General features: G+C 44.7%; 1 protein-coding gene across 4 annotated transcripts in view; it reads left to right on the plus strand.

Annotated features, from left to right (window-relative positions):
- Positions 1–11322, plus strand: part of ARID5B (AT-rich interaction domain 5B) — a 114709-nt gene extending 103387 nt beyond the window's left edge. For all 4 annotated transcript variants that reach the window (XM_033065974.2, XM_033065972.2, XM_033065975.2 and 1 more), the window contains 2 exons: positions 1369–1567; positions 5455–11322. In XM_033065974.2, the coding sequence (XP_032921865.1) occupies positions 1369–1567; positions 5455–7596 (2341 nt within the window). In that variant the 3' untranslated portion in view covers positions 7597–11322. The remainder of the gene's footprint in view (positions 1–1368; positions 1568–5454) is intronic.
- The last annotated feature ends 12666 nt before the right edge of the window (positions 11323–23988 follow it).

The following is a 23988-nucleotide window of genomic DNA, read 5'->3' on the forward strand; positions in this document are numbered from 1 at the left end:
AATATTCCCTGTGGGCTCTGCTTAGCTTCATTACTGGAGCCCTGCCAAATTCAGGGCTAGAAAGTATTATTCACGCCTCTTTGCACATACCATGTCAGAGCATGCTCAGTTAATGAATTTTGTTTCTAATATAGCATAAATTAGGTTTTATTTTAACATAATTTATGTTGTATTTTATTAAAATGTAAAATATTATGATCTTGGGCAATCTAATTCTGCTCTCTTAAGCCCAAACTGTGTTTGAACATCTAAGTATGTAAATCAAAATTGCATGCTTAGAAACTGATTCTAGGATAACAAACAAATATCTGAACCAAAGAGGTTTCTGCCTTGGAGTCTTAGATTAAAGATAATTAAGGATTCCTGATATTTGAGTAGATTTATGTTGTTTACTAAGTAAAGTACATTTTCTTCGTGGAGTCAACTTGTCTTTTTTTTTTTTAACAAATTATGTTTGCTGTATTAGTGTTCGTATTTTTAAAGTCTGAGTTTTATATTAATCCCGCAGTGAGTCATTAATCATACTAAAATGCATTATAAAAACTTTAATCACTGAAGTTGAAACTTAGATTGTAATGCAATCCATCCCTTTTAATTATATCAGTTATTTTTCCTTTCAGATCAAGCATTGCAAAGGGAAAACAGAGAGATTAAAACTCAGTATGTTTGATGCTTTTAAGGGAGGATATTTTTTGTTTGTGTTTCTTTTTTGTGTTTTTAAGGTGGCTTCATGCACTTTGTGGCAGACAGCTCCACAGTGAAGAATTCCTTTATATTTAACAATTCTCCTCTCCCCTTATTCATTAAAAAGAACACATGAGTGCCTTGCATGGATGAGGCTGGGCTGATGCTGGTGACAGCAGGGCAGGTGCTGTGCCCATCCTCTAGGGCTTCTGCAGCCCAGCTCTCCTGGCCCCTGCCACTCGCCCTTGCAGGCAGGAACCAGCAGCCAAGTCAGATGTGGCTTTGTAGGTGTTTTCCTGGGACTTGCTGCATATGTTAAAGTCAGGAAAGAAAAATAAAAATAGATGGTGGATTTTACTTTAAAATCAGTCTAAAACATAATGGCTGGTATTCTCATCTGGTACAAATTGGTATAGCCACACAAACCACTGCAAAGTTACTGACAGCTAATCCACACCAACTCCCCTGAATTTATTCCATGTGATAATCTTGCCAAATAAATTGATTTCTTATACTTGGATTTATACTTGGATAGATATAGAGTTTAAACTGTTGCTTTTATGGCCTGGAAGAAAATGGATTTATGAACTAAACTTCTCATAGTAGATACTTCTTTTTTTTTTCTTTTTTTTTTTTTGCTACAACAGTAAAACCTGATCAATTATTTGTTCCTTAATCCCCTAGATTAATCCTGCCATATGAAAGATTTATTAAAGGAGAGGAAGATAAGCCACTGCCTCCAGTGAAACCTCGAAAACAGGATAACAGTTCCCAGGAGGGTGAAGCGAAAACAAAAGTGTCTGGAACAAAACGCATCAAAAATGAAAACCAAAAGAGCAAGAAGGAAAAAGATAATTCACAGAAACCCCAAGATGCATCTGAGGTCTGTTGCTTCCCTGCTTTTCAGTTTTTCAATTAAAAATGCACAGCTTTAATCACATGAAATCCAGTGATAAAATATATAATTTAAATTGGAGAATTCCAACCAGGTGGCCTTTTAGTTTGCTCAGCAGTGGAAGTTCAGCTGTTGTGGTACTGTCTGTGCTGGGATTTTGCTGGGCTGCGAATGGCAGCCGGTTTGCTCCATATTGCACAGGGGGGATGGCAGAGGACCAAACTCTGGATCTGACTAGTACCAGTTCTGCTCATTGTATTACACAGTGGTCACCATTAACAGATCAGCAGCTGCCAAAGGGAAACCACACAACTACCACAGTAATTTCCTAATCTAAGTATAGGGTGCGGGAACCTCTAATAGTGTTGATAATACTGCGGTAACTGTTGGACACAGCTGATTCTTATTATGGTAACCTCTGGATCAGCCCTTCGATGCTCACAGATGTATTCATGACTGTGAGAAAACATATCGCTCCCTAGAATTTTTTTTATATTATACTGAGTTTCTTTTTGAAGTAAAAGGTCACATTTTGAGGGAACCACCTTCCAAGCCCTGAGATCGACTTCCCTCTCCCAAGCAGTAGATGGCACTCAGCTGAGGTTCCTATTCAGACATAATAAGTTCCTGCTGTGTTGCTCTGCTTCACATGGGCCAGCCTCAGTTTCCACATAGAACCACTTTACTTGTAGGCATGGGACAGCCCTGTGGAAGAGATTTTATGTTCACAGAAAAGGGTAAGATTGATGGTGGAACTCATATTTGTGTGCAAATAGGAGTAAATTTCAAGTGTTGTTAAGTGATACAAAATCAATGGGGTTTTTGTTCCAGGGTTATTTAAGCACTTTCCTTTGCACATCTGCCCCCTCTCTCCTGTGCCCCACTTGCACCACATGTGGAGATGGTGAAGCTCCTCACACACAACCCCTGCAAAACATGTTGCTTTTCCTGTCTCAGCCTTCAAGGCGTTGCAGTGAAAGTAAGCATTTAAAGAATGTAGAAACACATGACGTGCCTGGTAGACTGTGGCTGTTCCTTTGACTTCATTGCATCTGGCAGGTACAGAAGTCCTGTTTCTAAACTTGTTTGGAAATTTTATTGAGTCAGTTATCAACAGTCCTCCTCCTCATTGTTTTAAAAAAACAATTCAGGACCTGTAACTAACAGATGCCTCTGAAACTCCATGTACCCAATTTTGAGAACAGAAAATTTGGAGTTTCATGTCCCACTACCACTTTAAGTTGGGCTTACAAGGACAATTTAATCTCCCATCCAAAGAAGAATTTATGTTTTAAATAGCAGTACCATTAATATCTGATTTAAGAACAATCCCCAGAAATACTATCTTTTTTTTCTTACATTATAATTTTAAAGTAGGGGAGCCCTGTTTAAGTAAAATTAGAAAAAAAAAAAAAAAGGCACATCGAGAGGAGAGTGTGCACAAACATGCTTCAGTCACTGGAAAGTTGCAAGAAAAATTGCCCAAAGCAAGGAGAAGTGAAGTGAAAGCTTGTGCTCCCTTCCCTTGTCATTCCTTTATCCCTGATTATTTATTGAAGGTCTTGGATCAGGAAGACACATTACACATTACCTGTACCACTGCTACTAAGCTGAACATAAGAAGTCAGCTACAGAGCAACAGCCTACACCTTGAATTTCCTTGCTTTTGTTGTTCCCTATCTCAAACTTCCTACTGTTTAAACTGAAGTTATTTTTGTGTGGCTTGCAGGAAGAGTTCCTAAGCTGCGCTTATTGGAAATGTGGGGAGCCTACACAAGACAAAAAAAATGCAATTATGGCAGTTCCCTATTGTAAAATGGTACTTTTTATAGCAAAATTAATGTCTCCTCCCTGACTGGGATGGAAGACATGTCCTGCCCCTGTTTGATCAGGATGGGCTATTAGGGGCCTTGACCTAGTCACTATACAGGTTGGTGATCACATGAAGCCTGAGCAGTGAAGGAGCTGCAGGGTGGATGCTTCACCTCTGGGTGTGTGTAGGGCTCCAGAACTCATCTGTGTTTTGCCATATGGAGGACTCCATGCCCAGGATGTGGCACTCAACAGGGGTAGCAGGCAGGAGATGTTCAGCTCCTTGGGTGGAGCAAAATCCAGGTCTGCTGGAGCCAGGCAGAAGGTCGCTTGTCTCTTGCGCTGCAGCCATGCCCTGGCAGTGGAGCCCCATTCCTGGGCACTCATCCAGGCACAGCAGTGATGGGCTATTGCTCTGAGGGAGAGCCCTATAGCCACCACACAAATGTGTAGGCACATCCCCAACCAAGCCACCACTTAAAAGCTATTTCTGCATGTGGCCTGGAAACTGTGAGCTGGAAAAGCATGATCCAGTCACCAATGCGAGGTCATCTCAATTGCGTGTTCAACTCATGCACCATCAGAAGTATGCAGGGGAGAATATAACTTTAATTTATTAGGATTGCATTTGCCTTTGTGTTCTTCACTTTTTTCCTGCCGTCACAATGACATTGTCAGTGTAACAAGACACCAGACAAAATGTATTAGCCTTAGACTGCACATTTCCTCACAATAGCTGAAACTTCAATCAAAGTATTGCTTAACAGAAACAAAGAGCAAAATGTACAGTTATTAAGTATGATTCTCTTTTTTTTTTCTCCTCCCTGATTTGCTCATCTGTCTGGTATTTGCCTGTAATTTTATAAGCTCAAGAGACTAGCGACTAGTACTTTGTAAAGGACCTAATGATGGTATTTGGCTGCAAAATTCAGCTATGTGTTTAAAAAGAAGAAGCTAGGATGACTAACAGACACTAACTAATAGGCCAACTAAACAGGAATATTTAAAAGCAGCTGTGAAGAAATAAATCTCTGAGAGGGTTAGATTCGTTAGGACCGTTTCCAATTCCCTGCTCCTGCGACAGACCATAAAGCAGAATTCAGATGATAACTTTCTCGCTGCGTCTTATCTTTACAATGAAGGAAGAAAGAAAACAATAATAATAAAGGAGTCGCACAATGCTGCTGTTTTATTACTGTCTTCTACCATGACATGTTAGAGGAGAGTGACAGCAGTTTTGTAAAGGGCTGTCAGTCAGCTGATCGCAGATGGGATGCTCTGGTGACCTCTGCGGGTCACAGTTCAGCCGGCTACATAATGGGATGAATAGTGTGAATTGTGCACACATGCTGTATTAATGGGGGAGCAGAACGAGCCACAGTCCCATTGACGAGTACGGATAAAAGCCATGTTTGTAATAGCAGGCACACACACTTACTGAATGTTGACAACTTCATTTTAATCCGTTAATAAAAAAATGTGTGTCCTAGTTAAGCTGTGGCAGTGATTTCCTGCCTACAATAGGGATTTCTAGTATGCCATTTCTATCATTTTCACACTTTAATGCAGAACTGGGTGTGAATGATCTCCTGTGTGATCACTGAATTTTAAGATAGCTATGCTGGAGAGACTTTAGGGAAGGAAAAGCATAGGAATAATGTGGTTTTCTTGGGTGAAGTTGGCTAGCAGGAGACATTTCTATAGCCTTATTGTTTGTGTCATGAAATCTGCTCTTCTGCATTTACCTAATTAATTTTAAAAGCATATAACCTCAGCATTTAGCTATCTGATCAAGCCACCAGAGCCTCTCATCAGGTTACAAACATCTGCTGTTTTGAAATGCTTTATTGTGACTCTGACAGGGGTGGTGTATTTTTTAATATTTCCAGGAGATGCTTCTCTTTGTTTGAGTCCAGGACCTGATGTTAGAGCCTTCACATGCCAACAAGATGGTTGGCAAGGCCTTCTCTAAAAGTAGCCAACAGTGTACTGTGCATAACCTTACAGACAGGCTGCCAGAACATGCTGCATTCTTACTATTACCTGTTGAATCGTTTTGTTAGGTTTCATCAGAACAAGAGAAGGATCAAGAATCAGCAGACCAGAAGAACTCCCCTGAACACCCTACAGTGGGAGAGATGAAACAACCTGTGCAAGGCCCTCCATCTCTTTTACCAGAGACAGCTCGGACACTGCCTCTGGAGAAGACAGACGTGACAGAAAACAGTGAGAAAGCCAAGGAGGAGGTTCAGCACTCATCCTCTTTCTCAAGTATATCCATGCCTGCAGAAGAAGACACTGTGCTGGATGCCACTGTTGCAAAGCGATTACAGCCCCCAACAGATGCCCTGGAAGACTCAAAGCCTGAACAAAGACTCCACAAAGCTTTTACTGACAGCCTAGAAGATGAACCTCCAGAAATGCCCTTTACAGCTTTCCCAGATCATCTTCCCACTCAGAGTGACATGGAAGATGAGAAACTGCCAGGGATGGCTGATTACATCGCAAACTGCACAGTGAAAGTGGACCAGCTGGGAAATGAAGATATCCACAATGCACTAAAGCAAACGCCCAAAGTACTGGTGGTGCAGAACTTTGACATGTTTAAGGAAAAGGAGCTGCCTGGGTCCATGAGCGATGACTCCACTTTCAGTTACACACCGCTGCTGTACTCAAAAGGTAATCCAGGCATCATGTCACCCCTGGCAAAGAAGAAGCTGCTGTCACAGGTCAGCGGGGCCACGCTCTCGTGTAACTATCCTTATGGTTCTCCTCCACCTTTGATCAGCAAAAAGAAACTCAGCAGCAGAGATGAACTGTCCTCAGGCATATCACAAGGTCCCCATGCCCCTAATTCTGATCCTGTAGCAATTAATAGGCCCTCAGTCATACAGCATGTACAAAGTTTTAAAACCAAGGAAGAAAGGAAGTCAATTAATGATGTTTTTAAACATGACATGCTAAATAAACCGGATTCTCAGCGCTGTGATTTTTCAAAACACCACCTCAGTTCTCTTGCTGAGTCATACCTACCGAAGTTGGATATCCAGGACTGCAAAGATAAATTGAGTGAGAAAAGGTCGCTGCAGCACTCCCATGTGCCCACTTTCTTGGCAGATTTCTATTCATCGCCTCATCTGCACAGCCTTTATAGGCACACAGAACACCACCTTAATAATGAACAGACATCAAAGTATCTCCCCCGGGACATGTTCAGAGAGTCTGAAAATAGTTGTACTTTTACTCAACACAAACACCAAGAAAAACTAAATTTACATTATCGCCCATCTTTGCATCAGCAAGAAAAAAAGGCAACAGTGGAGGCTTCTTCAGATGATCAGCCAACAGATTTGAGTCTTCCAAAGAGCATACACAAACAGACTGCAAAGGTTCCAGGCTCCAGTCTCCCTCACTCGTCCACAGCCCAGCATGAATGCAAAGGGATCTCCCCGTTCCAGGCTGGAAGCAGCCAGGCTGTGAGCCTAGACTGCAGCCCCAAAGCTTGCCACGTGTCCCCTATGGCCTTGACAACCCCAAAAAAACACAGTGAGTTGCTACACAGGTCTGGGAAGCAGCAGGCCCAGAGGCTGGAGAACCTGAGGAAGATGGAGGGGATGGTGCATCCTATCATCAACCGCAGAACGAGCCCTCAAAACGTTGGAGCTGCCCGGCCTCTGAAACGGAGCCTGGAGGATTTGGACAAAGTCATTTCTGAAAAAAAAATCCGAGCTGTCTCTCCTATTCACTCACCAAAGGAGACCTCGACGAAAGACAAGGTTCCCGACCAAGAGGGGGAAGGTAGCAAGTCAGTGCATGGCTTCCATTCTGGCAGCATGCTGGAAAGCCACAAATTTCCCCTGTCAGCCCCCATCTTCCCAGGCTTGTATCCAGGAAGTCTGTGCACAGGGCTGAACAATCGCCTCCCACCCGGGTATTCTCATCCCCTGCAGTACTTGAAAAATCAGACCGTGCTATCCCCACTAATGCAACCTTTGGCTCTTCACTCCTTCATGGTGCAGAGACAATTCCTCACATCCCCTGCAAACTCCCAGCAACTGTACAGACACTTAGCTGCAGCAACACCTGTAGGAAGTTCCTACGGTGACCTTTTGCATAATAGCATTTATCCTTTAGCTGCTATAAACCCTCAAGCTGCATTCTCACCTTCCCAGCTATCCTCAGTACACCCCAGCACAAAACTGTAAACCCAACTTGCTCACAAAAAATGGTTGAAGAGAAAAGTTCAGTTAGCGACATTCCTCCCCTGTGACGATGTCTTGCAGATTTAGCAATCTGTATTTTTGTCAACCAGGATGCAGTTCTGTCCCACCTGGAGGAGCATCTTGGAGTTTGATGGAGACAGGTCTGCTTCCTTAATTGTGGTTCCCACATCAGCCCCCTCACCCTTTATCCCTGCCCTTGCAAAAAAAGAAAACCAACCAACCAAAACAAAACAAAACAAAGCAAACAACAACAACAAAAAGAAAAAAACGGAAAAAAATTTTTTTGGGATTTTGCGTATGTGTTTTTTGAAAGGACTTGAACATGGTAAGAGCAGGTGTTCAAAGGGAGCCGTGGAAATGCAGTCCCAGTCCTGAGCTCACTGAAACCCTGGTGAGGGCTGCGTTTGCCTTTCACTGAGCCGAGGACCGGAGGCTGTGCATTGTTGCAAATGAGTCAAAGACTTCAGATGAACCTGGAAAGGAGAAGTGGGCCAAGAATCTGTACAATCAGTGGATGTGCTTTTTTGGGTAACTTTTCCTGACTTTTAAAGATTCAATCAATGCAATGTATAGTAAAACGGCAATAGATTTTTTTCATTTTAACACTATTAGAACAGAATGGTAAACACTGTTTAATTTGATTGTACATATCCACTTCGTAAACTACCAGTGTCACATTTGGTCACAATAATTTATATAGTTTCATTTGTCCAGTATATTCTGTTCTCTTTATGTTTGGGGTTTTTTGTTTCTTTTGAGTTCTTTTTTTTTTTTAATTAAACAGTATCATTTTATCTGCAACTTTTTTAAAGGCTGTGGCTGTCCTATTTTTTTTTTATTACGTGTTTGTAATTTTTCTAGTTTCTTTATACTTTTGAGATGCGTTTTTGTTTTGTTGTCACTTTTACTGTTTACAAACTGAAGCAACTGGTTCAGATTAATCTTAATGGTTATAAACTTTCTGTAGGTGATGTTAATGGTGCAAGGATGCAAACAAGGTTCTTTTCCCCATGACCCACCCCTGTGAGGTGCTGAGCACCTCTCACCCTCCTCCTGTTGTTGCGATTGCTCCTATGCTGCTTCTCCCCTTCCACCGAGCTTTGCTTTCCTGTATTGTGGTCTGTGAATTTGTCAAGCATTATACTTAATCTTACCTAGGCTGTGAAACCCTCCTGCCTACCAGAGAAGTGGTCTAGAAAACAAAACCTCCCTGGCTCAAGCTGCTGAGTGACAAAGGAGTGCAGAAAACAGATTTGTCGTTTGGGAGAATGTTGAGAATTTCAGAAGCTGTGAGAGGAGTCAGTGTGGATTTCAATCAGAGGCTTACAGGTTTTTTCTGTCCCTCACAGTGGGTAAGGGGGTTCTGTGCAGTGGTCAGGGTGGTCCTTTCACACTCCCACAGGGATCTGGGCCTCTCCCTGCGCATCCTTTTGCAGGGGGAAAGCCCAGGCATGGAGAGGCTGGATTTTCCTGATGAAAGAGCTTCCCTGTGGATGTATATTTACTTTGCAGGATATCACTACTACGCAGCTGAGCACAGACACTGATAAAGCAAAGTGTCACTTGGAGGCTTTATACAGTGTGAAAATTGGTTGTGGTTCAAACCATCTCAGTTACTGTTCAAAGACATTGTACTTGATACAAAAAGAAAAAACAAACTATTAAAAAACACTTTGCATGCTAGGCATGTCATTAAATTTTCCCGTGATATGAAACCAAATACGATATATAATGTATCATACTTAATATCCAAAGGTGGAAACCAGAATAATATACTCGTCTACTGTTAAAAATCCAGCTTCTTCAATTAAATACTTTGTATTCCTGTGGTAAAACTATATTTAATTGATTGATAAACAGACTAGTAGAACTTGGAACATGGATGTGCAGAGAGTATCCTGCTGCTCCACAAGTCATACAGGAAACAGAACCGCAGGCTCATCCAGGCAGGGGCCGCAGTGTGGAGGACATCTCTAGTAAAGTTGCACTAGATCTGAATCACATAAGAATCAAGGGTTTGGGGATGGTGGGGAGGAGGGTGGGGGAAAAGGGGGTAAGGAATATAAAAACCTACAGCAAACGCGAACAGAAGCTTGTTGTGTGTTTGGCTAAGCAAATGCTTCTGCTTGTTTTGGTTAAGTTGTGTGTTCTGGAGTTATGCATTTGTTTACGCAAAGTGTCCAACGTCCCTTTTGGTTACGTCCTGTTGGAGTTTGCTGGTAGGCTTTTTGGAGCCACACTGAGACAGCACAGGACTGGGGGTCAAGAAGAGGGGAAGAAGGCTCCTCTCTTGCCCCATGAGGAGACTGACCGCTGCTGGCTGGGGTAACTCATACTGGGCAGAATGTCAGGGCTAAGGAAAAGAAATGGTGGCATAAACCCCCAACAGAAGCAATGCATTATTTGTTTAAGAACTCTTTTAACAGAAATCTTGGAAATCTTTCAACAGACTATTGAATTCTTCATTGGCCGAAGTCTTTTTTTTTCCCTCAATGTCTTAAATGGGGCTTTGTTTGCATTGTTTGAGTTCAAGGGGCCTTATTATTGAATGAAATTGCACAAGTCTTTCTTTGTGCAATCAGACCATTGTTATTGGTAGGTTTGTAAAGGAAACTGCAGAATCTAATTGGCAATAGAGTCATAAATCTATTTACTGGGAGCCGGTTCCAAGAAGTGTTGCAATTCAAACGCACTATGTCCAGGATGCATTAGGGATGCTAAAGGTTGTGAGATCCAAAGGAGGAGGCCCTGCAGCAAACGGCTTGTGTGTGGCTTCTGGCCACACTCAGAGCCAGGCTTCATGAAGCACATGGGAAGTAGGGCCTGATTGCCAGTGTGACTGTGCCCCTGGCCAGGCAGGGTGGGAGCAGGCCAGCAGTTTGTGGCAGGTCTGTTGCAGCTCTGAGCTGGACTAGTGTGAAGAGCTTGCCCAGTGGATTCATGCCTGGGAAGTAGTTTCCCCCAGCAGCAGAGAAGTTAGCTTGGCAGCAGCTGGAACTCAAGCAGGGTGCAAGTGCTGTGCTGCCTCTGCCAGCAGCTCTGCTCCATTTGGGGAGATGTGGGGCTGCTGCCTCCAGAGACCACCACGGAGGCCCCTTACTCCCACTGCCTGCTCGCTTCCTTTGTGGCGATCAGTGAGGTCTCATCTGGCCCAGTTTTGTGATCGTGCTGATTTTGGTGAGCAGTGGAACTTCCTGCACTGGTGTGAGGCAGGTGGCATTGGCAGCACTGCCATGAGCGCTGTTTGCTGTACATGTGGTTGATATTTCGCTCATTCTCTTTCTCTTCCTCCCCTGTCCCCCCAGCACCAGTTTTAAATATGTTCTAATAATGGCAGCATAATCTACTAGCTGTTTATACTTTTTTAACTTTCTTTTGTTGTAAATATTGTATACTTTTTGTGATTCAAGTTATGTAGCCTATATGCTCTGTAAGGTGATGATTTGTATATATAAAAATGGCCCAGTAATATTATATAGTTTCCCATTTAAAAGGTTATTGAGTAACCTTTGCATTAGTTTAAACACTACCAGAAATACAGCTGAGCCAACTATAAACACTCAATTTTTGTATGTTTTCCAAATTGTACTTATTAATGCTTTTGATACTGTATTATGTGCCAATAGTTTCCCAATCACATAGCAGGCAAAAGATATTTTGTACTTTTTGATCCACTGTAATATTTAATAAAAAATGTTACTATCTGTTCCCTTTTGTGTTTGATTAATAATTCTGTAAACAGCCCTTATCGCACTGGATTACATATTATCCCGTCCGACCTTTCAGCCCTCTTATATTGGCTTTCTAGAGAAAGTATCTCCTCCTGCAAATGATTAGATTAAAGAAATGGAAGTTTGCAATTTCCTCAAGGAGGGAGAGACAAGATCTTCAGTCAGTGTCCTGGTATTGTTACAGTGTACTTGCATTAAAGTGTGGCTGTGATCATGCTGACTATAGGAATAGCTTTTGAGAGGATGACTTCCATGTTTAGCCAGTGGCTCCAGTACCAAGTTTGTTCCATTTGCATCTCAGAGTAGGATTTTTTCCTATCAGTACTGCAGGCTTGAGCTGGGATCTGATAATTGCCCTCTCTTCTTCCCAGATCAAACATGGGTAACGTTCTGGAATCTTGGAGTCAGATGCTATGTACTAATTTTGCTGAACAACCACCAAGCAAACTTAATTTTTACTGTGTCCCTTGTTGGGTCCCAAAAGCCTCCATAAACCTGGGGACCCTTTGAGAACCCATAAGCACAGCAAATGCTGTTACACTCCTGGTCTCCATAGGTGGGAAAAATCATTGGGTGTGTGTAGGTCAAGCCTGGGCACTGGCCTTGAGAGTGAAATGTCCGGTGATCTCAGAGGACAAGGGATGTTGTGCTGCTGGCTTGCTACAGACAAAGAGTTTGTCACCTTGTCACACCAGTTTTTCAATTCAGCTGCCAGCAGCAGGGAATTAACAGTTTTGAGTATCTGAAGCAAAGTGGTGATGCACAATCTGGTATTGCTGGCTGCAGTTTAGTTCTTCTGGCTGAGGGCTCTTGGTTCTCTGCTTTGCTGCTTCACTTTTCCACAATTGCATGGCAGTACCCTGTGCTGGGCTCCTTTCAGAAGGACCAATGTCATTGAATCTGGCTTCCTGATTTCTGGGCCATGGCACATACCCCTTGAGGATGTCGCAGAACTTTTGCAAGCCTTACACCCCAGCAGGTAGGGAACAGAGGGCACAGATGGCTGAAAGCTAGTGGAGGTCCTGGGGCAGGATTCCCCTGCTTTGGATGGATCACAGGGAAAATGACTCAGCAGCAGCTGCATTGCATAGCAGCTTTTGGTGCCAATGACAATCCCATGGTGATGCCAAACTGTTGGGAATGGGACCCTTCCTCTGTTGCTGCTCCAGAATATTTCAGGAACACTTTTTGCAAAGTTTCTGCTGCTGATCACACACAAACATCACTGCTAATCTTCACTGGCACCCTAATTGCTCTCAGGAATTCAGCTCTCACCCACAGGCTTTCCAGGAATATCAGCCACCTTTTGCTCTTCCCAAAGCAAAAACAATAGAGCCTGTATGTTTGCCTTTCCTAATTTGGGCACACTCACAACCAAAGTGCTATAGGTATGTATCACCTCTGCAGCTGAAGAGAAACATGGGAGGATTAGGTGGTCTTGAGGAAGGCAAAAGGAGTGACTCCCAAAGCATCCCCAGTCTGCCCAGAGCCGTGGCTGCTAAGAGTTTGCATTCCTGCAAGAGAAAACCGTGGCTGTGGCCAGGCAGCATGCCCTGCTGCGCCCTGTGCAGGCACTGCATGTTCAGCGAGCAGGCAGGGATATAGCTTAATCTGTGCCTTCATTTAGCTTTTCAATTTGACCTTTGTGGGATTAAAAGGGAACATTCACGATGTCAGATGCTCCATCTAGTGCTCATCTTGGGAACGAGTTCCCCCAGGTCAAGGGCCAAGCCTGCGGCCAGAGGTGCCCTGTCCTGGTGGTTGGGGAGTGGGAACAGGACCCTCCGTGAGAGCCAGCAGACTGGGGACGAATACACCCAAAACGGTGTTAAAGAAATCTGTGAAGAATTTCATGGCTCCTGAAAAAAGCAGTGATTTGGGTAGAAGTGCTACATTCAGGCGACCCACAAATTCTGAACAGTAGCAGTTGTGAGAACCTCCTCATGCTCCCAAGGGTGAGGGGTGCCTGCACATGTGCCCTGTCCTTGGGTCCTGCACCATAACACAGGCACAAAAATCCTGATAGTTCCCTCCTCCTCCTCTCCCTGATGCTGCTCCCGGGGACAGAGGGGCTCAACAGTTGCTTGGTTTTGGTGATGAGCATAAAAACATATAACAAATTGTCTTGGTTGTGGGGCTGCTCTCCTGGGAAATGAGGCGCCTGAGGATGCCAGGCCATGAGGCGCTTCTCTAATAAAGCAAGAAAGAGGGGGAAACCCACTGAACTTGCAAATGTTGCTCAGTTTGGTCTGCAATTTAGTCAGGAAAGGAAAAAAAAAGTTCATCCTCATCCCCTCCTCTGCCACAGGCCATGCCCTAAGGCATGTGAGGCCTGCAGTGAGATGCCATCCTGTGAGGGGCTCCCTTGCTGTGAGGGGCCTGCTGTGAGGGGCTGCTATTCCTGAGGTGATCCATGAGCGGCTGCCATGCCATGAGGGGCTGCCATCCCATGAGGGGCTCCCGTGTCGTGACGGGCCTGTTGTGAGGGGCTGCTATTCCTGAGGTGATCCATGAGCAGCTGCCATCCCATGAGGGGCTGCCATCCCATGAGGGGCTCCCGTGTCGTGACGGGCCTGTTGTGAGGGGCTGCTATTCCTGAGGTGATCCATGAGCGGCTGCCATGCCATGAGGGGCTGCCATGCCATGAGGGGCTCCCGTGCCGTGAGGGGCCTGCTGTGAGGGGCTGCTATTCCTGAGGTGATCCATGAGTGGCTGTCATTCTGTAGGAACTCCCGTGCCGTGAGGGGCTGCCATGCCGTGAGGGAATGCTGTGAGGGGCTGCTGTGCCATGGGGGTATGCCAGGCTGTGATGCAATGCGGCAAAACTTCCCATCCTGCACAAGGAGGTGACTGCTGCTCCTTAGTCATTTTGGTGCCAAAATGGTTTGTTTGTTGAAATAGATGTCTCACGACCTCCAGGGGCTTGGGCAAACTGCAAATGCCCCCTCATGCTGGGAGACACCGGAGGGGTGTCTCAGTAGCAGCTCCAGCTTATTTCAGGGACACCACACAGAGGTGTGGTAGCTACAGTACCACTAGGCAATGTTCTTCCATGAGGCAGGTACCATGATGAGTCTGAGCTGTGGAAGTGCTGGGATGGGGAGCAGGAGGCAAAGATGGGGGGGAGCCATGCTGCACTCCCAGCACATATTCCAAGTACTAAAGGACACACAATGGACGCAGTGGTGTCCCATGAGAATGAAACTACTGCACCTCTGTCATTCTGTGGATAGTTCATGGATACACCTAAACAAAGGTAAGTTGAATTTGCAGGCAGCCCGGGTGTATGTAAGCAGGGGAGCAGTGGATATCTGCAGTGAGGTGCTGGCTGGTGTTGCTGGACGCAGGATTCAGTTCCTGAAACCTGAACTAGGTGTGCACCCAGTTGGGGTTCAGCCACTGCTGGTCTGGGGAGACAAGCCCAGGGAGTGCTAAACACCTCGAGTGCTCTGCATGTGGGTGTTTGCACCCCACCCAGGTGCCACTGGGCTGGCTGGGCCCTTGACACGATCAGCTTGCGTGGTTACATGAACAGGTGGTGGCCATGTGGCTCCCCTGGGCTGGTGCCCTGCTCCAGCCCCTTCAGTGCCCAGTACCAATGGGAGGAATTACCAAGCTGCTGGCACAGGAGGCACACATGGGCCTTGTCCTCCCCTGGCACGGCCTTCTGCACCTCTGCCCAAACCTTCCATCCTCTGCAGGGTTTTCTTATGTTTTTTGGCAGTTGTTTTGTCTGCAATCTCCCCCAAAAAACATCCAGGAAACCAAGTTCTCTCCCTCTGCCCCCCACCAGTGTCTGTGGAGCTCTCAAATGAAGAATAAAGCCATTTGTTTCTAATTATATTTGGCAGCCACTCAGAGAATTTAGGATTAAAGCACGCAATTTTTTTTGCTCCTGATTAAAGTACTTGACCTCATAAGCAAAAAAGCAAAGATTTCAACACACCCCCACAAGTAGGCTAGGAACAAACTGAAGAGAAAAACCAAAAGAGAAAACTCCCTTTGCTCTAGATACGCAGAATAATTCATTATGAAACAAAAGGCAGAATATTTAGTGCATCGCCCAAGCTTGCCTAGAGCTCAGCTAACCACCCAGTTACTGCTTTTAGAGTTCTTACACCAAGCAAAGGCACACACAGTGGGCCCATATGCCCCACTGAGCTGATGGCATGCACATGACCAAGTCCCTTTTGCTGCCTGCAGGAAGAAAGTGCCTTTCACAGGACCATGCCAGCTTGCCTGGCCCCTGTGCCCAGCTGGCAGGACACTGGGATAGGGAATAGTGACAGCGGGCACATGAGTTGTCATCATCATCTTTTTTCCCCCGTATTCTCAGGCTGAAATAGTTTTTACCCATTCAGGTGCAGCATGCTTGGTGCCTAATTTCAAGCAGCAGCTGCCCTGAGGTGGCCAGGGGTGGCAGACCCTTCTTCCTGCCTTCCACACAGCATCATCAGCTCCCATGCTTGCTATTTTCGCCACCTTTAATACAGCACAAGGATGTGTCGCAACTGCAGAAGAGTCAGTTGGCTCCCAACCAAGAGAAATAGCAATGATCTTGATGGCATCCTTTAAAATAGCAGAGAAACCAGCTCAGAGAGAAATTAACTACCCTGTGAAGTTCCATGGTCCATAAAATACTTCCCCCGGCTCCATGGTTTTAAAATAACATGAAAGAAATGCTTTCCATAAAAAGTAGTTAACTAGCATACAGATTTTTTTATAGTTGTAATTCTGAGTCATACCCAAACAAAATAGCTATACAAGCATTAAATTATACATTAAAGAAGGCTGATAAAAACAGTGAATTACAGAGCTACCATATAAGATTTCGGATACACAGATAGCAGCATTATTAACATTTATATTAAAGATGACCTAAAAAAAGGGACTAAAATAATCTGTGATGCTTCTGATTTGTCATGATGTAGGAGAAATGGCTCCAGTCTTACTGCCACCTAGTCTCTACTGTCATCCCTCCTTTCTCTGCTATAACCCTGCTTCCCTTCCCCATCCTCTCCTCCAAAAATTAATGGAAAACAGAGGATTATTTTCTGCAAATAGCTAGGCTAATATTTCACCTGCAAAACTTCCTTGGAGGACATGAAATGGATGTTTTCCTCAGTGCTTACCCAAAACAGTAAGATGATGAATTTTTAGTGGACAGATATTTTTTTCTCTCTGCTTGACAGGTACCAGGGTTTGACCATGGCAAACAAAGGCAGCAATGGGTGCAGGTGGCTGCAGTGGGACTGGGGGATGGCTCCCCATGGAGGGCTTATTCTGCATCACCCTCCAGTGGTTCTTCTCCTAGGGGTTTCCCAGCTCCTGTGAGGTTGGTCCTATGCTTCAGCTCTCCCTGGGGTGGGGGTACTGCCAGCCTCACCTCTCCAGCCACCTGCAAGGTTTCATAATGCCCATGGGCAATATAAAATATATAATTAGAAAGATATATAATGAAATGTTAAATCAGTGTTTATATAGGTAGATATAAATACAAAAGTATAAATAAAATATTAAAATAATTTATATATTTGTAAATATTAAAATAATTTTTATATATGTATAAATATTTTTTCTCTGTAGGTTGTATTTATATAGAAAACTATATACACTTTCATTGTATAAATATGTAATGTAAATATATAATTACCTCTGAGCCTGCTGCTCCTCTGTCCCTGATGGCTGGGATTCTTTATCAGGGTATTTGGTTGCTCTTAGTTTCAGAATTTATGTGTAAGTAACTGGCAAACCAATTGCCATACAGGGGTACACACAGAAACACACCAGCCCTGCACAAGCAGCACATCTGCAGGTGATCAGGCTTGCAGAATGGCGATGCCCGATGTATTTGCTTTTTCTTACTGCCACATGGCTCGGCTGTTGGGGCACTGCCACCGCCCTGTTGGGCCTGCAGCCACCCTCGCCATTTGAGCCACTTTGGCTGGATGTGAGCTGAATTGCTCACATGGCGGAGAAAAATGGTTGTTAAGGACTAGAAAATATTGATTTATATAAAATACCAATATGCAGAAAGGGGGAGAGATCAATCATGTGTGCATGCCCTGAAGTACTGAGAGCTCAGCATTTACCCATGAGAGCAGTGGCATTAACAGGACCACTGGCACTTTTGCACCAGAGTGGCTTTCCACAAGGAGCTGGTGATGATTTCTTGTGTCAATGCTATCTTGAAATTAAGAATTTGGCTCTATTTTTCCTGATCTTTTGGTACAGTTTTGGCAGGTTGACAGAAAGCAGGTGAGGAGGATTGGGTACGGGTGGTTTACTGTCAACAGAACCCACCCAACTCCTTTTGCCATGCCCTAGGATTGAACACCAGCACTTTGGAGTAACACAGGAGTGGTGTCCACCCTGCTCTGTTGCTACAAACTAAATACCTCTTCTAGCTTGAAGCTGGAATCCCATTCTGGTGCTCGGTCTGTGATCCTGCCCCCGTAGCCTGTCCACAGCCAACTTCAGCAGCCCTGCAGAAGCGTGAGGGCTGCCTGATTTTGTAGAAGCTTCTCTGTGCATTTGGGCTTTAGGTTGTTAACATACAAAGCCTCCAGCTTTCCAACTGTGGCCTGTTCTTCTATACCTTTAGTATCTACTTTGTGGTCAGGAGGTGGCCGCAGGGTGGCCTGTCCAGCAGCCTGCCTTCAACAATCATGAGAAGTCCTTTGGAGAAACACTCTGGGAAGTATGCTGTCCAACACTTCTTCTTTTAATAATTGCAAAATGTGTCCCCCATCAGCAAATCCAGAAAAGTCACATGTTTGTGCCAACACACGTTGCATCAGGGCAGCCATCTTCTTTGCCACCACGGACATCTTGTCTCATGACATGACAATCACACCATAAAATCCTGGTCCCTGCTGAGGGGCAAGGGAAGAGATGTACAGGACAAACTGCTCTGTCATTCTCTTTTCATTAACTGTAGCTTTAGAATTAGACAAAACTCCATTTCATCTGATGTGAAAACAAGACGCCAGCACTACTACATCAAGAGAAAAACAAAAGTGTATTACATTTTCCCATCTGGAATGATACTTCAGCCTAACCAAACACTCTCCATATGATATAAAATAAACTTGAAAGAGTAAAGCCTGACAACAACCCACTACATTACGAGTCTACCTGTGTGATATCAGCCAAATCTCTTTTGGTGTGGACAGGTTTCTGATCCAAACCAGATTTCCTACAAGGCAGTTGCAGATGCTCCTCTTCTCCAAACTAGTACAAAACACATAAAAATGGTACAAAAGAAGAGTCTGAACTGCAGCATGGGAACTGGCCTCTGGAGCAAGAATGAGAATATAGGAGTGCCAGTTCATTAAGGTGTTACGTACATCAATGAGAAGGGGATTTTGCTCCTAATAATTTCAGAGTGTGACATGAAAGGCATTCAGGTTTCACTCCTTAGAGCACCGCTGTCCTGTGCAGCAGTAGACTCTGACCCCACTAGTCTCCATCCACCACGCCTCGTGCCACCAGCTGCCCAGGTCATGGCAGGACTCTGAGAAAGCAGCCATTATCCCCACCATCTCTCCATCTTCCCCTGCCTATCCTGCTTTCAGCTGCTAATGGAGATAGAGGAACAATTCCAAGAGCGGAGCCACCAGTTGTATTTTCCTCTGGTTGCAGTTGGACGACGTGTTTTTTTATCTCCTTCTCTCTTCACTGGTGAACAATAGCTCTGCTCAGAAGCAGCATCTGTTCTTCATTTAAGCCAGTGTTAAGCTGCTTTGTTACAGGATTGATGGAGCCAGAAGGAGGTCAAACTTGATTTATCCAAGTTTGGAGAGAGTCCCACTAAATAGCTTGTCTATAGCACCTATTGATTGTTGGCCCTTGTCCTGGTTTGAAAGATAGGTGTTTGCTAGGGAAGGCAGGAGCCTCCCCTGGACTGGAGAATGGAAACCCCCTCCCTCCGATTATTATGATTTTGAAATTAAGGGGCTCTCTGAGGCAAAGATATACTAGTATGTATAACAAGGCAAACAAAACAACAACTCTGGAATTAATATCAAACAGAACCAGGAACCCAGTAACAGTCCTCTGGGCTGCAGGCACTTTCCTCTTTGGTGCAGTTACCATCACAGCCACCAGAACGAGCAAGAAATCCTGGGGTGGTGGACAGTGGTTGTTGCGGAACATCCCAGGATGGCAGGGAGGTGTGGGCTACAGCATGGAGAAACCCAGAGAAATAGCGCAGAAACAGAGGTGGCAGGTCAGCCAGGCTCTGAGCAGGGCAGGGAGAGACAAAGTTCAGGATTCCCTGGGCACACGAGCAGATGGTGATAGGTCCCTTAGGTGCCAGTGAATTCTCCCCACTGTAAGCGACAGCCCGGCCATCCTTCTCCAATGCCAAAGATCAAGAGAAAAAAGATCTGCAACTGCTCCAGCCCCCTGTTCCGTGTGTCTGTCCCTCTGTATTGGTCTTGAAAGCAAAACCAGTGAGATACTCCAAGTCAGAAATACAATTTAATAGGAAAAAAAGAGAAAAATAAAATACATGCAATATATACAAAAGAAAAACCAGTCAGAGAAGAAAACCAAACCCCGACAGCCCTCCTCCCTTCAGAAGAATTATGTGGATCAAAGAACTGAAATCCACGTGCTAGGGAACAGAAGTTCCTTACTCAGTCCAAATTTGGTTTTTGGATGAGCCCTTATAAGGCTGTGGACTGAAAACCCCAGAAATGCCAAAAGAGATGGATGCTATTACAATAAGGCTACACCTCCATAAGGATCAGGCAGAAAGGAATTACAGCTGCATGCTGGATACTTCAAACAAAGCAACAAAAACAAGTGGCCCCTCCATCTCTGGTGGACTGGATGGGGGCTATACACTTCTGCTGCCATCACCACTCTTCAACGCTGTTCCTCTCTCTCTGATGGACTGGGGTTTGGATATGTTATTAGTTGATTATTTTTTCTGAAACCAACTCCTCTTAAAAAAAAAAACAAAAAAACCAAACAACTCTGCCTCTGTTAATTACGCCTCCTGAAAGCAAGCTGTAGTTGTTGAAACATTGCCGTATAGTACATGATGCCATGATGGCTGCACTGCTCCTGTCCGGGCTGGTTGCTCCACAGTGCCAGATCATCCAGAGCTGGACAGGACAGGCCTGTGCAGCTCCCTGCTGCAGAGTGTGGACGCTGCCTCACTTGACCAGCACAGAAGAGGCAGCCAGAAAATTAGCACCAATGGTCATCAGCCTTGTGAGAATTGTTCCATCAATACAGTCATCCTTACCAGGTGAGCTGTCCACAGCTTTGACATTGTTACAACTGAGATAGAGGGTGACAAGGAATGGAAAACTTGTGTTTGTGCCATTTTGATTTATTTTCCTTTATCTAATAAAGATAGGAGGAAGAGAAGCAATGTGCAGATGCACAAGTTGGGAGTCACATCTTACAAAGCCTGCTGTCTGGGCTCCCACTGTGTGTGCCTTAATAGGTGGCTGAAAGTGTTAAAACTTATGCATACATGTGTGCACACAATAGACAGAATAAATACTTTAATGTTTCAACCTGAAGTTAATGGTATGATTATTACCTGGAAGGAGTATGAATGCAATCTGTTCCTGTGCCCCTCCTGTTCACAGCCCCTGAATCACATTCTCACTCTTTGAGATCATACTGACCTTTAACATTTTGATCTGGCTCCTCAACCTCTCGGAAAGATTTGCAACCTGGGAAGTTGCACCGAGTGACCATGCTGCACACCTCAGCACTTCAGAGGAGTTCAGGCATGATTTCTGCCTAAGACATTCCATGCTCAGGTATCATCTCTGCCAACCCTTCAGTCAGTTTCCCTGCAACACATCACACAGCAGAGCTTCTGTGATCCATCCTGGGCAAACACAATCCTGTGCTGCCTACAAAGGTAATAATGTAAAAGCTGTGCTTTGCAACGACCTGACTTCTCCTGGCTTCTACCATCCAGGTTAACCTGGTGTTTAATCCCCTTGTGTTAAAGGGAGTTCAGCAATGAAGGGACTGCTTTATGGACAGTGCAGGGATATTTTTCATACCCAGTGTTTAGTATGGAGACAATTCATTGCAAATGTCTCACAGCTGATCCAGGCACTTCTCTGTCCAGAGAAAAAGATTTGCTAAGGTCTTCCAATGATTTCTAATTTCAGGCAGCTTGGAGGCACCCTCAGTGCAGCTTGGCTTGTGCTCACCTCTGCAGGAGCATAGGAAGACCACCTGTTCCCAGCCATAGTGAAAAACCTGATCAGAAACATTTAACTGATTTCCCTGAAAGCTGGGAGGGGATGGAAAAAACCTCACCAGGGTTACAGTGAACACTGCTGAATGCGAGCTGGTCAACCTTCCCAGGAAAACTTGGATTTATCCAATTGCTGTGCTCCTGGAGTTGCAAAAAAACCAGATTTCACTGTAGTACCCTGGCACGTGCCACCACTCCATGGCTGTCCCTGTGCTGGGTTTTACTGCCCTGCATGGTCCCTCCAAGCTGTGCTGCAGGCAGGACCCACCTCTCACACCCAAAATCTCTCCAGCTGTCCCGAGTTACACAGGCCTGGCTTCCTCACTTTCTTTGCTTCACACATGTGTGTGAACAGCCTCACCTGGAGCCTGCAGGCATGGAGGGGTGTAAATGACAGCCTAAACACGGCCATTCTCATTAAAGGATGTGCCGAGTGAAGTGTGCTGAGGCTTATGCAATCCTGCTTTGAACAACTGCGAGGAACTCATAGAATTCTCATAAATCTTGATAATTTCACTTTCATTGAGGGTTTTTATTATCCCTTTTTAAATTTTGTTTGCTTTTTTTTTTGCTCCCTCCATTAATCATTCCCTTGTTCTAAAGTTCCTCTCTCCAGCAAGGGAGAATTAAAAAGCTCTGCTTGGCAGAGCCAATGAGCCACACCAGCTGCATACTAACAAGGATGAGGAGCTCTCTTGAGCAACGTGTGGGCAAAGAAGGGATGCATCCATTTGATCCAGTGTGTAGCCTTCCAAGAAAGCTTGGATGCTCTTTGTCAGCAGTGCAGCTATCTGGAGCCTGGTCCTAACCCTTGTCTCACTGGTTTGGGAAATACCATCGTGAACTTCGTGGCATTTGGCCATCTACGTCATCCTCTGGCTGCTGCTGTCCTGCAACCATGGTTTTGCGTGTATGATCTATCTTCCAGCTACCTTGATCGCTTCCAAAAGGTCCAGTACTCTCTTAAGAAACCACAGTCCTTTGTTACTACACCAGGAAAAGCTGAGGTGTGGAGGGGAGGCAGAGGGAATAAGAGGAGGCCACTGTGACACTGGGAGCCATCCAATGGAAAGAAGTGTGGGAGAGGCCCCGAAATAACCCACAAAGGAGATGAACCTGGAGGGACACAAGAGCAAAACCATGGGGTAAAGTTGCAACTGTGCCAACACTGAACTACAGAGGGTTTTGCTTTAAACAGGCAACCTGTGGGGCTGTATCTCAAATCCTCTTATTCATGGGACTCAACTTCTGTGATAAAATGGTCTTGGTGGAGAGAAGCCTCCAAAATGCAACCTACTAGACCGAGCAGCCAAAACGTAAGCACAAATAATATTCTATTACATTTTTTAAAGGCAGCTGCCTCAGTATTAGGATCTGGGGTTGGCAAAGATCAACTTTCTTAGCAAACAATTTTATTTATGAACCTCCTTTACTAACACATATATGAGAGTCTGTAGTCCTGGTCAAATGCTCAGCTTGTGAAAACCATTGAGGAAGGAGCATGAAGCTGGAGTCCTGCAGAAACCTCATTATTTCTTATGGTAAAAGGGCACCCTGAATGGTGGGGGTGAGGCTGCAAGGGGGCATATGGACCACAGCCAACTCTGGGGCAAGGATCCTGGTCCCACTCTGTCCACAGCTCCAGGGGCCAGTAGAGTCTCCTGAATTACTGCCTTTGGGTACATGTGCCACAGGGATGTGAGGACTGGCAGCATGCAGGGAGCTCATCCTGGGACACATCAGAGGAGATGCTCAACACTTCACTCATGAAAGCTTTGCTTCCAGTGCCCTCCAAAAAGCAAACAATAAACCAGGTTTGGGCTACAAGCAGCAAGTGACCCCACAGTTTCTGACCATGCAGTGCATCACTGATGCTGTAGCCTTCACAGGTCTATTGTCTCAGAATTTTGTACCCTGATCATCTTTTCAATAGTAGTTAGGTAGTTAATTACCTGAAGATTGCAGACTGAAGTCTTAATTTTCCTGTGTGACTTAGTAATTATATTACCTCTGTTGCTATTACATAATGTAAGTAACAGCTACTTGATTTTAAAAGAATAGAAAAATTTGGCAGACAGTTCAGAGTAATTTCATTTTATATTGGAGCCTAATGCTAAGAGATTGCACAAAAAGCAGAAGGCAGCTGCCTGGAATAGTCTAAAATAAGTGTGTGGTAACCAACAACTATTATTATTCTATTACTGCTCATAATTCCCAAATGGAGAATTAAATTTACGTAATAGATACAGCTTTTAATGAAAACAAAAATAAAACTATTTGCTTTTTCTGTCAAGGAAAACTCTTTTAGGAAATGATACCACTGAATGTACATTTCCCAAGGGAGGGTGGAAGGAAAAACCCCCAACCTTGCAAGATTCTTTTGCACAGGGCTTCTGCTTTCTA

This window comes from Catharus ustulatus, chromosome 8 (genome assembly GCF_009819885.2).
Source record: "Catharus ustulatus isolate bCatUst1 chromosome 8, bCatUst1.pri.v2, whole genome shotgun sequence".
NCBI lineage: Eukaryota > Metazoa > Chordata > Aves > Passeriformes > Turdidae > Catharus > Catharus ustulatus.